The 14,107-nt window shown below is 39.2% G+C and overlaps 1 protein-coding gene across 4 annotated transcripts in view; it reads left to right on the top strand.

Annotated features, from left to right (window-relative positions):
- The window catches only part of PKHD1L1 (PKHD1 like 1), a 150,401-nt gene extending 136,551 nt beyond the window's left edge, over positions 1-13,850 (top strand). The window contains exons 73-79 of one of the 4 annotated variants that reach the window (XR_011421351.1): positions 1,580-1,924; positions 6,321-6,472; positions 6,872-7,018; positions 7,362-7,515; positions 11,050-11,304; positions 12,908-13,068; positions 13,640-13,850. Coding sequence is in view for 2 of the 4 variants with exons in the window: in XM_070221703.1 (XP_070077804.1) it covers positions 1,580-1,924; positions 6,321-6,472; positions 6,872-7,018; positions 7,362-7,515; positions 11,050-11,304; positions 13,640-13,650 (1,064 nt within the window). In the remaining 2 variants the exon portion in view is untranslated. The remainder of the gene's footprint in view (positions 1-1,579; positions 1,925-6,320; positions 6,473-6,871; positions 7,019-7,361; positions 7,516-11,049; positions 11,305-12,907; positions 13,069-13,639) is intronic. The other 3 variants (XR_011421352.1, XM_070221703.1, XM_070221704.1) reach the window with 3 other exon arrangements.
- Positions 13,851-14,107: the final 257 nt, after the last annotated feature.

Raw genomic sequence — 14,107 nt, forward strand, 5'->3', positions numbered from 1 at the left:
CTCTCTCAACAGCCAGAATTTAATACAGGGAATTGGTTACAGAGGTGTCGAAGGGCTGAAAAACAGTATCACCATTGCCCTCTTATAGATTTTTTCTCTTTTTCTTTTTTCTTTTGAGAAAAATTAGCCCTGAGCTAACATCTGCTGCCAATCCTCCTCTTTTTGCTGAGGAAGACTGACCCTGAGCTAACATCCGTGCCCATCTTCCTCTACTTTATATGTGGGACGCCTACCACAGCATGGCTTGCCAAGTGGCACCATGTCCACACCCGGGATCCAAACCAGCGAACCCCGGGCCGCCAAAGCGGAACGTGCCAACTTAACCACTGCACCACCAGGCCAGGCCCAGATTCTTTTTTTTCTGATATAGCATTGCTTTTAAATGAACACTTTGCTTTGGCACTTGGAATGCAAAATAATATCCCTGTATTATGAATCTATACATACTGTTTTCAATTACTCAAACTGTTTTATTATTATTTATGTCTCTGCTTCCTTCCATTACTGTGAAGACATGGAAAGTTACCTAAGATAAATGGTGTGTGCACCTCTAAAAGTAGCTTGAGAGCAGCTTCCATTTATAACTCAAAAGCACTTTCTTCAGATTCACAGAATGTTTAAACCAAATTGCATCTAGAACTTATACTAGTAGATATTAAAGAAATATATAGTAATAATGAAATGGCTTCTTAATGCCATTGCCATGAATGTCTATTATATTCATAAGAAATCCCTCTTTCTAAAATTTTACTTTCTTGTTCTTAGTAAGCCTTACTCTGAAATGTGGGGAGAAACTGCACGTCTCATTCCAGTGCTGTTATACAATTCAGCCTTTGTCTGGGCTCAATATGTATTAGTGGATTTATTACCGCTTAGACATTGTTGATACTCTGCCATAAAATCGTGCATATATATTCATTCATTTTATATATAATAACCTCAATCACCTTTACAAAATTCAGTTCCCTAGTAGAATTTGTTTTGCATTAACCAAAGATTTTTCAGGCTGAAACGTAAACCTTTTTCATTGATATAAGATCCTTCTGGGATGTTTTAATATATGCTTCATTTGTATTACATACTTTCGTCCTTGGTAAAAACAGAAGCACAGAATTGTAGATACTCCTTAGCATTTGTATACAGCGCTGCATAAAGTAGATGGCTATTAAAGTTAAATTTACGTTTTTAAATTACCAAATGCCTTTGGTCAAGGCTTTGAAATTCTCAGCATGTAAATAACCTTACAAGTACAATATGGCTCCTGGGTTCATAATTAGATTTTGTCATTTATACTATGCCTAAAGCTAATTGTTTTTTAAAATAAATTTAATGTATAAATTTATTGTTTGGTATTAATGGTATTATTAATTATTAATGGTGTTATTTAAAGATTGACTTTAATTTTGCATGTCAGTTCTATAAATGTTTTTGTTTTTAATATGCATTCTTTCCTATGAAAGAATAATAATGTTGAACTTTTTCAGAATTTCCTAAATTTAAACAAATATTAAATACTACATGGTAATTGTGATAATATAAATATGTTTAACTGCGCTGTTTTGGCTTTTTTCCTTCATAGAGCACTTCCTTCCTAAGCTGAATTCCACTGTCCTTGGTGAAAACTACTTTGATAGAACCTACCAGATGCTGTACCTTTTGGTTAAAGGAACTATACCTGTTGAAATCCACACCACTGCAGTCATATTTGTTTCTTTCCAATTACCTGCTGTAACAGAAGATGACTTTTATAGCTCTCCTAATCTGGTTAGAAATCTCGCCTTGTTCCTAAAGATACCAAGTGACAAAATCCGTGTCAGCAAAATCATACGAGGGGAGCGTCTGCGGAGGAAGAGATCCATGGCACTCACAGTTGAGTTGGAGATTGGAGATCCTCCCCTTCAGTTCATAAGCAATGACACCACAGGTATGAAAAGTAGATATTTGAAATAGCAGAACATAATTACTGAATCCACATCCACAAATTACCCTATCAGGGCCTGGTAACCTGGCCTCAGGAATTCCCACCAACCCCACATCCTGAACCCTGTAAGGGCCTAGAAACCCTTTTCCTGCTTCTGTAATCCCAAACTATTTTGGAATTTTGAAGGAACTGCAGCCTCTTTTTTGTGATTGAAGCAATTAATAAATTCAACAAAAGGATTTGACGTAATATAAAAAACCTGAGAGGTGACCTAAGGAAGTGATCTTATAGCTGAAAGATTAATCATGAAAAGAGTTGGTCAATGAAAAGAGGAGGGTAAGGATGTTCAAGGCTGAGGAAATAGTTGGTGAGAATTTGGTGCATTAGAAGAACTGGAAAAGGTCCAGTAGGTCCACAGTGGACGGAACCAGGAAGGGCAGGCTGCTGGACATGAGGTTGAGAAGTACACAAGTGCTAGATCGGAGGAAACCAAAAGAAGCTCTCCTCTTTGTAAGCTAACAGGAGGACTGTGGATTTTCCTAAAGAAAAGAATAGACCCTCGCAGATTCTGAGCAGCGGAGTGGTGGGTTAGATTTTGGTAGTCAAGTCACCAATTTACCCTAACAATTGCAAATATGCAAGAATGTGCTCTATCTTTAATTCCTGCGGCTGACCTAATCAGCCTCCTCAGCAATCACCCCTTTCTCTGTCCTTCATTCCCCATACTCCCATTTCCTAGGTATCAGAGATAAAAATAAACTCAGCTGTCCCATCAGAGGTATCTTTGCTGCTTTAAATTATTTCCTTAGAGTAACTCAGTTTGGGCATTTGGGTAAATGTTCAGCTTTTCAGATTTTCTTCCTCTCTGTCAGCCCAAGTTGGTAGCTGAATACCAAGGGGGCTTTTCTGACCTCAGACCCTTATGTTGCCCTCTTGTCTTCATAGTCTCTGCTACAGGGTGGGTGATCTCTGCTCTGCACAGCCGCTCTTGAGGTGTAACTGAACTTTCCCGGCCTCCTGGCATGAAAACCGTCCCCAGCTGCTAAGTCCCAACCATGCCATCATCTCCAGCGGTGAAGCACAGGTCTTACCCAGGCAAACTCCTCCCCAAGAAGATGAGACCTGAGTCTCTGTCAGAGGAAGATTACCATCCAGCTAATGAAGCTTAAGCTTCAAGGCCCTTCACTTTGTGGGGACCTGGAAATGGCCACCCCAAGATATGTCTCTTTGGCATGAGGATTATTTGAGGCTGATTGCTTTTGATAAACAGGGACAGGGAAGGAGGCTCTGAAGAGTGGAACTTGCTTGCCCTTTGTTAGGAGATATTTACATTTGTAAGGTAAATCTCTATCTTTAAAGGTGCCTCCCTCTCTGTACCAGGAAGAAAGGAGATGACCTTCTCTCTAGAAACTCTTAATCAATGGGGAAGGCAAGGATTTAAATCTGCATTTTGTTTACTGTACTTGTGTGGTAATCTCCCATGATCGACTCCCCCTCCCAACCTTGGCATTTCTTTAAGGATTAAGCATCTTTCCTTAGGCTAGGAACTGATTGCTGCGCTCACCTGTGACCACCCAGCTCAAGACAATAGACTTGCCTCCTGCTGTGTCCATCAAGCACTGTGCTGACAGGGCAATCTTGTGACTATTGTGGGAGGGACATTTCAATCATATGTAAAACACCCTGTTTCAGGGTATATAACCACTCTGTGCACCCCACTCCTTCGGTGCCCTTTCTTCCTTCCGGAAGAAAGACCCCGGGCCATGGTTCCTCATAAAGCTTTGTTTAATTTTCTCTTGCTATTCTGTCTCTTGTGCATTTAATTCATTCTCTGGCCAGACGAACCCACTTTGGATAGAGGAAATGTCTTCCTCCCCTACAACTTGTACAAGTCCTGGGAGGGGCTTTAACTTTCAAGGCTGTGGGAGAAGGGTCCATTTAGTAATGTGGTCACATTCACTGTTATTATAAAAGTTGCAAAAATAAGACTTTTTCACATTCCTTTTCTTAAAGAAAGTCTCCAAACTGTTTAAATTTCAGACTCAGAGAATGCAAATCTGCCCTATCTCTGTCCAGCATATTTTTCATTAAACTCCCAGGCTCTCTTGTAAACCTGGTACTGGGTGAAGTTCTCATCTTCTGCCACTAGGGGTCATCACTCATTTCCCCAGGAGGTTTGCTTCTCAGTGTTGACCGTATGCACCCGCCACAATTCCTAGCTAGAATCCACCAGTTAGGCAGCCAAAAGGTTCTTCCCTTGTGGGTATAAGCCTTTGGAAAGTCTTGCGTGAGTGGTGGGAGGTGCCAATCAACTCTTGTTGTTGAAGGAAACAAGAAGCACAGGCTTGTGTTGTTACCAGATCTTCCACGGTGTTCTCTGCCCAGTCATAGGTTACTTTCCTTCCTCAGCCCTGTATTTCCTTATACTTAACAAGGTTAGGGCTTTGGACTCAATGTAGTCTGTTAATTTAGTCTAGGAGTTGTAGTGGGTCCATGGTACATATACAGATTGCTCACCGACTCTTAGAAATCCCTGGTAAGCCTTTACATGTAGCAGAGTCCAGTATTTACTACACCAGCCACCCAGATGTCCAAAGAAACTGGGGTTTATTTCCTATATGTGATCAAAATTTCCTCACACACAACCTCTTCCACCCTCCTATCCCCTTTAAGCAGTTTTATCTTGTTAGTGAAATTTATCCAGATAGGTATAATACAGTCTAAGAACATGGAGATAGGGGCAGGGGGAGGGACAGGCTAATGGCCTGCTTCCCAGACACGGACTGGGATTGGGTTTCAAATCTCAAGGAAAGCCCTACAACTTTGGCATGGTGCAATTTCATAGCAAAATATGGGGAAGTGGCAAGAAAGATGTGCATGTAGTAATACTTCTGGCTCCCCACAGCCTTTATTCACACTACTAGTGTCAGGATATCCAGAAGTTCCCAGATGTTCTAGAAAGGGCTTACTTAAGTACTGGGGGACCTGTGGATAAGCAGAGCCCAGTTAGGAATAAGAGCTCTTCAAGTTAAGGTCTTTGGTTTCTACGTGGCAGGCAGCGGAAATGGATGCCTTCACATGTCAGTCAGAGAGAACCTGTTAACAATTCAGACAGGTCAGACGTGCCACTCTGCCAAAAACCAGTGAGAACAAGTCGTAATAGTAATGTATGGATATGAAGCACCTTTGTATTGCTACAACTAGGTCACGTGAGCCCTCATACCTGGGAAGCCATCTTGGAGAAGGGCCGGTAGAGGAAGTAGGGAGAGAAGGAGGAATCTGAAAGACTGAGCATTTATCCAAGAGAGTCTGAGTCAACCAAAAGAAACCTTTAAACTGACAGGGACTGAAATTCCTTAAGCCTGTGATTTTCAACATGTTTGTGAGACCCACTGCCCTAGGATATTGCCTTCTTCCTGGTTTAGCCGTAATGGAAGAAACGCAATGACTGGAGTCCTCAAGGCAGGACTCTGCATATAGAAGGTGCTGGGTACCTAGGAACAAGGGGTTGGCTAGGCCTACACTCTACCAAAATGATATCCTGGTTACAGTTCTTTAAAAGATCACTCTGCCTACAGTGTATAGAATGGAGTGGAAAGGGGAGAGAATGGATACAAGAAAGCCAGTTTAAAAGCTGTTTTAGTAACTCTGCTGATGACAGCTTTGACTAGGATTTTGACAGTGGGAACAGAGAGATATAGAAATTGGTACTTGATTATATGCTGTGGGGGAGAGGTGAAGTAGAAGAATCAAGCAAAAGTACCAGACTTCTGACAAAGAGATGAATAGAGGTACCACTTAATAAGGTAAGGAGCATTATGGGAGCAATAGGTTTAAGAGGACCTTCAAGCTAGAAAAAGAGAATAGAAACTACCCATAGTGTTAAAATTAACCTTGAAAATCGTCAATGTCCAGAACAAGTAATAATCTGTGAGTAATTTGATGTTGACTTCAGCAACTTATTAACATAACATTGTATAGATTTGGTGATGCTAATTTTCCTTCTAGTCCAAAATTAACACTCTATTTTTTAAAAACGGTATGTGGTGATAGACTTGCATGATGGTGCTTCACTTCTAAACAAAGAATGGCATGGGGAAGTATTAAATTAAGTTATGTATTTTTCCACACTATGCTTTCATTCATTTTTCTTGTATCTATTTTATCTACCTTTGTTTTTCTGTTCATTCTAGCTTAAAAGTATATTCTACTGCATTCTTCATTTTCCTAACCTCATTAATATGACTTTGTCATGTTTAGCTCATGTGCTTTTAGAAAACTGTAGAATTCTATTATGTGGTTGGAGCAGTGCAGACAAAAACTAAAGTGAAAAGCTCTCGAGTGTTCTCACAATTCTGGATTCTTATAATTCACGTGTTATGATACTGTTTTTCCATAGGTCAGATGCAATTATCTGAACTCCAAGAAATTGCTGGTTCTCTTGGACAAGCTGTAATTTCAGGAAAAACCAGTAGTATCCTTGGATTTAATATCTCTTCCATGTCTATTACGGATCCTATCCCCAGCCCAAGTGATCCTGGCTGGATTAAGGTAAGAAAAGGCAAGTTAAAAAATACATCTTTACTATTTAAAAATTTTTTGCTTATTTCTTATTTTAACCCTCTTTTATTTCAATATAATAATTTAGAGAGCATGTCTTTCTAATGTATTGTTGACTTTTTTATGGTATCACTAAAAGGATAAAGTAGTTGAAAAAGGAGCATATCTTCTAAAAGATTATTTAGTGGTATAAAATGTGCTTTGCTTTGAATATTTATAACAATGCTTCATGAATTTCATGTAGAGGAAATATTGTAATAATATGAACTTCACATATTGAACATATTTTTGAATAAACAATGAATATTACACTTCGTCTGGCTAAGATGACTTTGCTACTGAATGTAGTTTATTATGTGAAAACCACTGCACACTCATGTCCCATCACAGGTGACTGCCCAACCAGTTGAGAGGTTTGCTTTTCCTGTTCACCACGTGGCTTTCGTGTCCTCGCTCTGGGTGATCACTCAGCCGGTGGCAGCACAGCTAGGACAGCCATTTTCTCAGCAGCCTTCAGTAAAGGCAGTAGATTCTGATGTAAGTTATAACTCAAAGCTTTATTTAAGTGAAGGAATTAAGCCATAAATTTGGGAGGATGAGCCAACATCACTAGTCCTGGTACGCTGGCAACCTGAGGATTGCACTGCCCCTTAGAAGTTGGACTAATACCCAGGGATATCATCTTTTACTGTTTTAAAAATGTTCCTTTTCGATGGACTTGCTTCACTGCCCATAGTTTGTGAACTCTTTGTGTAAGAAAAGGAGCTTCTGCAGATTTTAAGTTTGTACTGAGGCATTTTTAAAAAATTAAGTTTCACATATTTAAAAAGAAAAGCATGGAAATAGGACAATTATAATTCTCTACAATTTTTTTCTTTAGGGTAATTGTGTATCAGTTGGGATTACTTCACTGACTTTGAAGGCCATACTAAAGGACTCCAATAACAACCAAATCAGTGGTCTTGGTGGAAATACAACAATTCCATTTAGCAGCTGTTGGGCCAACTACACAGACCTTACTCTTCTTAGAATAGGTAAGTGTACCACTTGGGATGCTCACATGTATATGGCATAACTCCAGTTGGTAAATTGGGACAATTAACAAAGCATTCTATAATACTCTGGTCAATAAATTACAGAAATCAGAACACTATACTCTGCCTTGTTCCAGAAAACATTTAGTTTAGCTTACAAAAATATACTTAGTATGCAAAACAAAATAGAAAACAAAATAAGCAATTAAGGAAGTTAAAACAGGTCATTTGAGGATATACATAAAAATTCTATCATGATTCATATTTTTTATCCATTTGTGTATTTTTCTAAATTTTCACTAAATATGTATTACATTTATACTAAGAAAAATTAATATATAAATTTTCATCTTAAAGAAAAGAAAGGATAAGATAGGCTCATATAATTTTAATGCCCCATGCAGGAGTTCAGAGTTGGGCTGGAAAGTGGGTTCTAGTCTTTCTGAAAGTCAATGCAAAGGAGGAAACATACGCGTTATCATGATTTCACAGTGCCCATCAGATAAACAACCAGTTGCTGTGGAGAATTAGAACTTGCTCTGAGATCAAAACAAATGTCTCTTATGAGTTCTCATAAAGAATATTCAATGAATCTTTACTGACATCTTCAACATTATTACAGAAAATACAGTCATAACTTCCACAGTGATATTTCTTACATTCTCTCCATATAGGTTGATGGCATAACTCCAATTGGTAAAAGGCTTTCTACTGAGGCCAAAATGATGTGTCCAAAGAACAGAGCGCCAATCTCTATTGGTGACGGATTGTAGAGTAACTGAAAGAAAGAAATGGATAAACTTCCTATACTTGAGATAGGCTTCTATTAATCTGTTTACCTCCAGTTGGACCCATTTAAGGCCTTTATAGGCCTTAACTTCTGAAAAGTTATATAGTGGCCCTCCCCACTTCTTACCACTGTTCTCTCAAACACACACATATACACACTAAAGGTCAGAATAAAAGTAAAAATAAAGAGAAAATAAGTAAAAGAAATTACAATAGTCTGATTTTTCATATTAACTAAATATCAAAAACTAAAATCATTCCAAAAGAATTCTTTTCCATATTTTTTGTTTCCTCTTGCTTTGATGATGCCCTCCATAGATAAGTTTGGTCTGCCTACTGGGCAGTAATATTTCAACCTAGTGTTTCATGAGAATCAAATGGCAATGAGTTCAACATTGTGCTCTTGGATAAGTACCTAGAGTGTCCTACAAGCTTGTTGGTCAAGGGCAGAGCCAAATTCTTTAGCCGTCAGCAGAAATGATAGTAGGGACCCTTTTATGGGAAGTGAGGCACCTGACAAGAACTCTACCTGAAGAGAAGGTTGCCTACCTCGCCATGAAAGTGGACCCAAGAGGTGCCCAGTGGCAAACACCCAACCTGGCGATCAAGGTCTTCAAACTACCATTTACAAATAGCAATGTTCCAAAGTAACCAGGATCACGGGAGTGCTGAAGCAATAATATAGGTTTTGGCATTTTATTGTGATAACAAAATAGCACTCTCCTTTTATATAGCAAATTTTCTTTCAGAGTTCAAAGCTTCCCTTTGAGTGTCTATCTGATCTGCTATGGAGAGGAGCCATTGCCTCTAACTTCTTGCTTGCTTGCTTGCTTACTGTCTTGCTTTCTTTTTTCATCAAGGGTGGGGTCTCAGTTCCCTGGTTATACATAGTAAGGAAGGCCAAGTACAGTCGTCTCTTCATTATCTTTAGCCAGTTTGTAGATTAACCACTGTAAAACTGTAATAACAGAGCACTTGGGAGAAAATTAACACAGCATCTGTCTTACAACTCTTTCTAGTAGGTACCCCCACAATTACTGCAATGTGGGAAATCCCCTTGCAGATTAGACTGTAGCCTAACAGCGTGGCAGCATGTCCCCTTCTACTTGTAGCTCGTAAAGAGCAAAGCAGGGGCCAGATGGGTAGAGGCGGTCCGGGTGGTGGTTTGTAACGCAGAAAATGAGGATGTGAGAATTAGGTGAGAAAAGAGTGGAAGAGGAACAAAGTAAACAGCTGAGACTCCATCTTTGAGCAACCTGGACAAAAATAGTATTTCTAGTGGATAATAATATTTGGGACATGTTTATCTAACAATGTATGTGATATTTAGTGCTTGTTTCAGTTTCTATTGCTACATAACAATCCAGCCCCAAATCGAATGGCTTAAAACAACAACCATTTCATTTGCTCACAGTAGTGTGGGTTGGGAATTTGGGCAAGGGTGGCTCATCTCTGCTCCATGAGGTCTGAGCCTTCGGCTGGGATGGCTTGGTTGGAGTCAGACCCCTAAGGCTGTGATTCTAGAGTTTGGCTGGTTTCTTCAGATCTCCTCCATAGAGTGGCCTCTCCTCGAGGGTAGCTTGGATTTCCTCATAACACTACAGGAGAAAAAAAACAAAAAACAGCCTAAATTCTTTATACATCAAAATCATTAGGAAAAAATATACCTGCCACAAAAATTTAATTTTTTCAAACTGAGAAAGGGAAAGACTTAAATACACCATTGTCATGAATTGTAACAGTGGTAGAAAGTCTATAGAACAATGCCCATCCATCTTGAAAGTTATGGAATGCATCACTATTGTTTGTGAAAGCACAATGTGGTCAAGATCTAATTATATTCTCTCCCTGAAAAAGAAAGGGAGAATGAAAACAGGAATTATCTTTTAAAAATGATAATAGAAAAAAAAAACAGAGAAAGGAAAATTTACAAGGTTGTACAAGTATTGCAAACTCTGCTCTGTGTGGTAACCGCTATTAATGATAGCAGTAGTCCCAGAAGAAATTACATCAAGAAAAATATTTTGGTTATCTCATATTCAAAACAGTGGGAGAATTACCATGTGGATTAAAAAATGTTTGGATGAGCTTTTTATGTTTCACTCTCTAAACTTATCTGACAAGTCATTCTTCAAGTTTGTCTACCTGGGCTAAGAAGAAAGGAAGGGTCACACTCATGTAACACAAAAATAGCATATGACTAAAATCAAATGTGGAGAACAGTTCAAAATTGTTGATTCTAAGAGGAGGGCATATGGGTGTTTGTTGTAGTATTCTTCCAACTCTTCTGTATGTTTGAAATTTTTTAAAATAAAAAGTTCAGTATCCATCCCCCGCCCCCACGCCCAACTAAGGCTGAGACTTCTTCACTCCTCAGTCAAATATACAGGGATGAAGTGGAGATTCAGCACCTTCTTTTCCATTCCCTGTTGTCTCTCATTTCAAACAGCCTCTCTCCAGTCCCAGGCCCTAGGAAGGCATTTCTGAGAAGCAGGTACTGATGCTACAGAAAGAAAATCTACCCAGAGTTCCCCTGTTCATAGTTGATGGGCATATTGAACTCTTCTAATTCTGAGACACTCTCTACACTTGTACCTACTTAAACTGATTCATTTGACTCAATTTCTAAAAATACTCCAGTTAGGAATTACACAACATTTTTAAGTCAATGAAACCCAACTGGAAGTGTATGAAAACAAACAAATAATAAAAGGAAGTCAAACACTATGATGATTTTTTTTCTAGGAAAAAATTATAAGATTGAATTTATACTGAATAATGTTGTTCGAGTGGAATCCATGACCTTCAGCCTTCCAGCGCAGTCTGTCTCCAGTGGTAGCAGTGGCAGTGGCAGCAGCAGCAGTGGCAGTGGCAGCAGCAAAGCATCAACTGTGGGCACAGCTGCCCAAATAATGACCACAATAATCAGCTGTCTGATGGGAAGAGTGTTGCTCTTAGAAATATTTATGGCTGCCATTTTGATTTTGAATGTAAATCTAGGTAAGCATGATTCATTTTTTCTATAATATATGTCTCCACACACTGAGGTACCAGTAAATGTTTACCAAATAAAGACACTGCACAACACTTGTGCATGACACCACTAGGGGCACAAAGACACAGTATCAATCATTGAGAAAGTAATATCTTCTATGGTAGAAGCAAGACAACCCTACTGGAGATGTTATTCACATTACGTGGTGGCATATAAGAACGTGGGGAATGAGATATGCAGGTAATTTTCAGGATCTATTTCAGTTACAAGAGGCATAAGCTCAGCTCAAATTGTTTTAGGCAGTAAGGTGAACTCATTAATTGAGAAGTCCAGAAGTAGTCTGATTTCTGCCACAACTAGACCCAAGGCCTCAAGTGACATCATCCAAAACCAGTGTCTCTCCATCTCTTGGCTCCATTCTCCTCGGAAGTAAATTCAGTCTCAGGCAGACTCTCCACCAACACCCCCAACCCCATGGCAAAGGTACCACCAGCATCTTCATGTTTACATTCTACCGGCCAAGAAGCTAACGCAAAAAGAGCAAACCACTTTCCCAGCACTTCCAACAAAAGTCCCAAAGCTATGTCATTGACTTGGCTTGGGTCACATGCCCATTCCTGAAGCAATCACTATGGGATGCTGTGTTTTGATTATCCTGGCCCAGGTGCCATGGAGTGAGGTGCTGAGAATGGTGGAGGTGTGGTTTCACAAAAGGAAATCAAAGTACTGGTACCAAAAGTGGCAGGCAAACAAAGAAAGTGGATATCAGGGAGATTAATAGGAAGGACAGGTCCCCATGGGCTAGAATGATTACAGACAACTGTTGATGTCACCATATCAGCAGCACTTTACAGAAGGGATTATAATAAGTGAAGCTGTGGATGGAAGTGGAGGGAAAGGTGTTCCAGAACAGGGACTTGATAGGAGCAAAGAGAAAAGTGGGAGTGACAAAAGACACCTTCAACTAGACATGTTCAGCACAGAACTCCTCATCATCCCCTTCCAAATGTGCTTCTCCTCCTGCTACCCTATCTCAATTAATGCCAGGCTGATACTTCTTAGACTTCTCCCTTTCCTTCAGGCTCCGCGCCCCTTCCGGTGCCCCGGGGCATCTATGTCTAACCATAATGCCTCCTATCTGTCCCTCCTTTAAAGTCTTGCTGCTCCACTTAACTGTTTTACTTCTCACTTGACCTATCACAGTAACCTCCTGACTTCCCTCTTTCCAAACTCTACATTTACTTCTCCTCTCTCTTGTTCTCCATTTGCATTTTATTTATACCATTATTATAGCCCTTTCTGTAGTGAGCTTGAATTGTAATATTCAAATCTGTCTTCCTCACTAAATTGTAAGCACTTAGAAGATAAGACCCTTAAAAAAAGGAGTTAGGAAGAATTTGAGGTGGAGTAATAGTTTAGAAATACACTGAAGTATTTCAAGTAGTAGGGCCAAGACTAGATTTTAAATTTAAATATAAATAAGGTCAGGATCTAGGGACACAGGAAGGCTGGTTCTGGGAGTAGCAGAAGAAACTAGAGGCTGGGGCTTTAGGAACAGCAATCAAACAGGAAGGAATAATCCTTTCTCCCCCCCCCCCCCCCCCCCAGGGCAGAAATTAATTAGGAGCCAGCTGTCAAAGAGGAAGCTTGGTTTGAAGAAATCCAGCCCTGGCCTCTTATAGCTGACTGGGTGGCTTATCAACAACAGAAATTGATTTCTCACAATTCCAAAGGCTGAAAGGATGAGATCAGGGTGGCAGCATGGTCAGGTGAGGGCCCACTCCCAGTCACACACTTCTTGCTGTATCCTAACGTGGCAGAAGGGGCTAGGGAGCTCTGTGGAGTCTCTTTTGTATGGGACTGATCCCATTCATGAGAGCTCCACCCTCACAACCTAAGCACCTCTCAAAGGCACCATCTCCTAATATCATCTCATTGGGCATTAGGTTTTCAACTTATGAATTTGGGGGGCACATATTCAGACTATAGCAACCATTAGTGAGATGAATTGCTGGTTTTTTATAACTCCGCATTCTGAATGAACAATATTCTACTTTCGAGAGAGTCATGAAGTTCCCCTAAATAGAATGACAAAACTTGAATCTAAAAAACACAATGTATAAGCAACACTATTCTCTCTCCACAATTCCACAAAAAGAGTGCATTATTGATTCTAACATTAAATTGGTAAACTTTGAAATATTAATTTTTACATACAACTTTTGCCCTATTAACCATACTATGAGATATTAGAAAAGTTAAAATTAATAAAACATATTTTAAATCACACTATACGTTACCACTACTTTAAAAAAAATTCATATTGTTTTCACTTTTCAGGAAGCAACTGAGTGCTGTTCCGAAGAACAGGCTGAAAACGAGAATACAAGAACTGCTTATTTATGAGCTATTTTGTTGCACAACAAGAAAAAGCCTATAGCATTTTCAAGAAAATATGCTAAAAATATTTTTATAATATATAAAATGTACTAATTAGCTTTAATCACAGAAATCAAATTTCTTCAAAATATAAATTTCTTTTGATTCCTTATCTGTGTATGGTCTTATTTCATTTAAAAAATATTTTAGAAATCTTTGATTTGGAAGCAGATATGCCACCTCCAAGTTGCTATTCCTACAAATCACAGACTCCTTTAAATAGTTAAAAGAGCTTGTCTAGTTTTGACTTAACCTCTTTAGATCAGATTGGAAGCATTCTGAATTTTTGTATGTACTGAGAGATCTTATTACTGAACACAAACACAGGTTCATTTACCCATCGCCTAGAAGGGCCAGAAACTGGAAATG

The sequence above is a fragment of the Equus caballus genome, chromosome 9, assembly GCF_041296265.1.
Source record: "Equus caballus isolate H_3958 breed thoroughbred chromosome 9, TB-T2T, whole genome shotgun sequence".
Classification (NCBI taxonomy): Eukaryota; Metazoa; Chordata; class Mammalia; order Perissodactyla; family Equidae; genus Equus; species Equus caballus.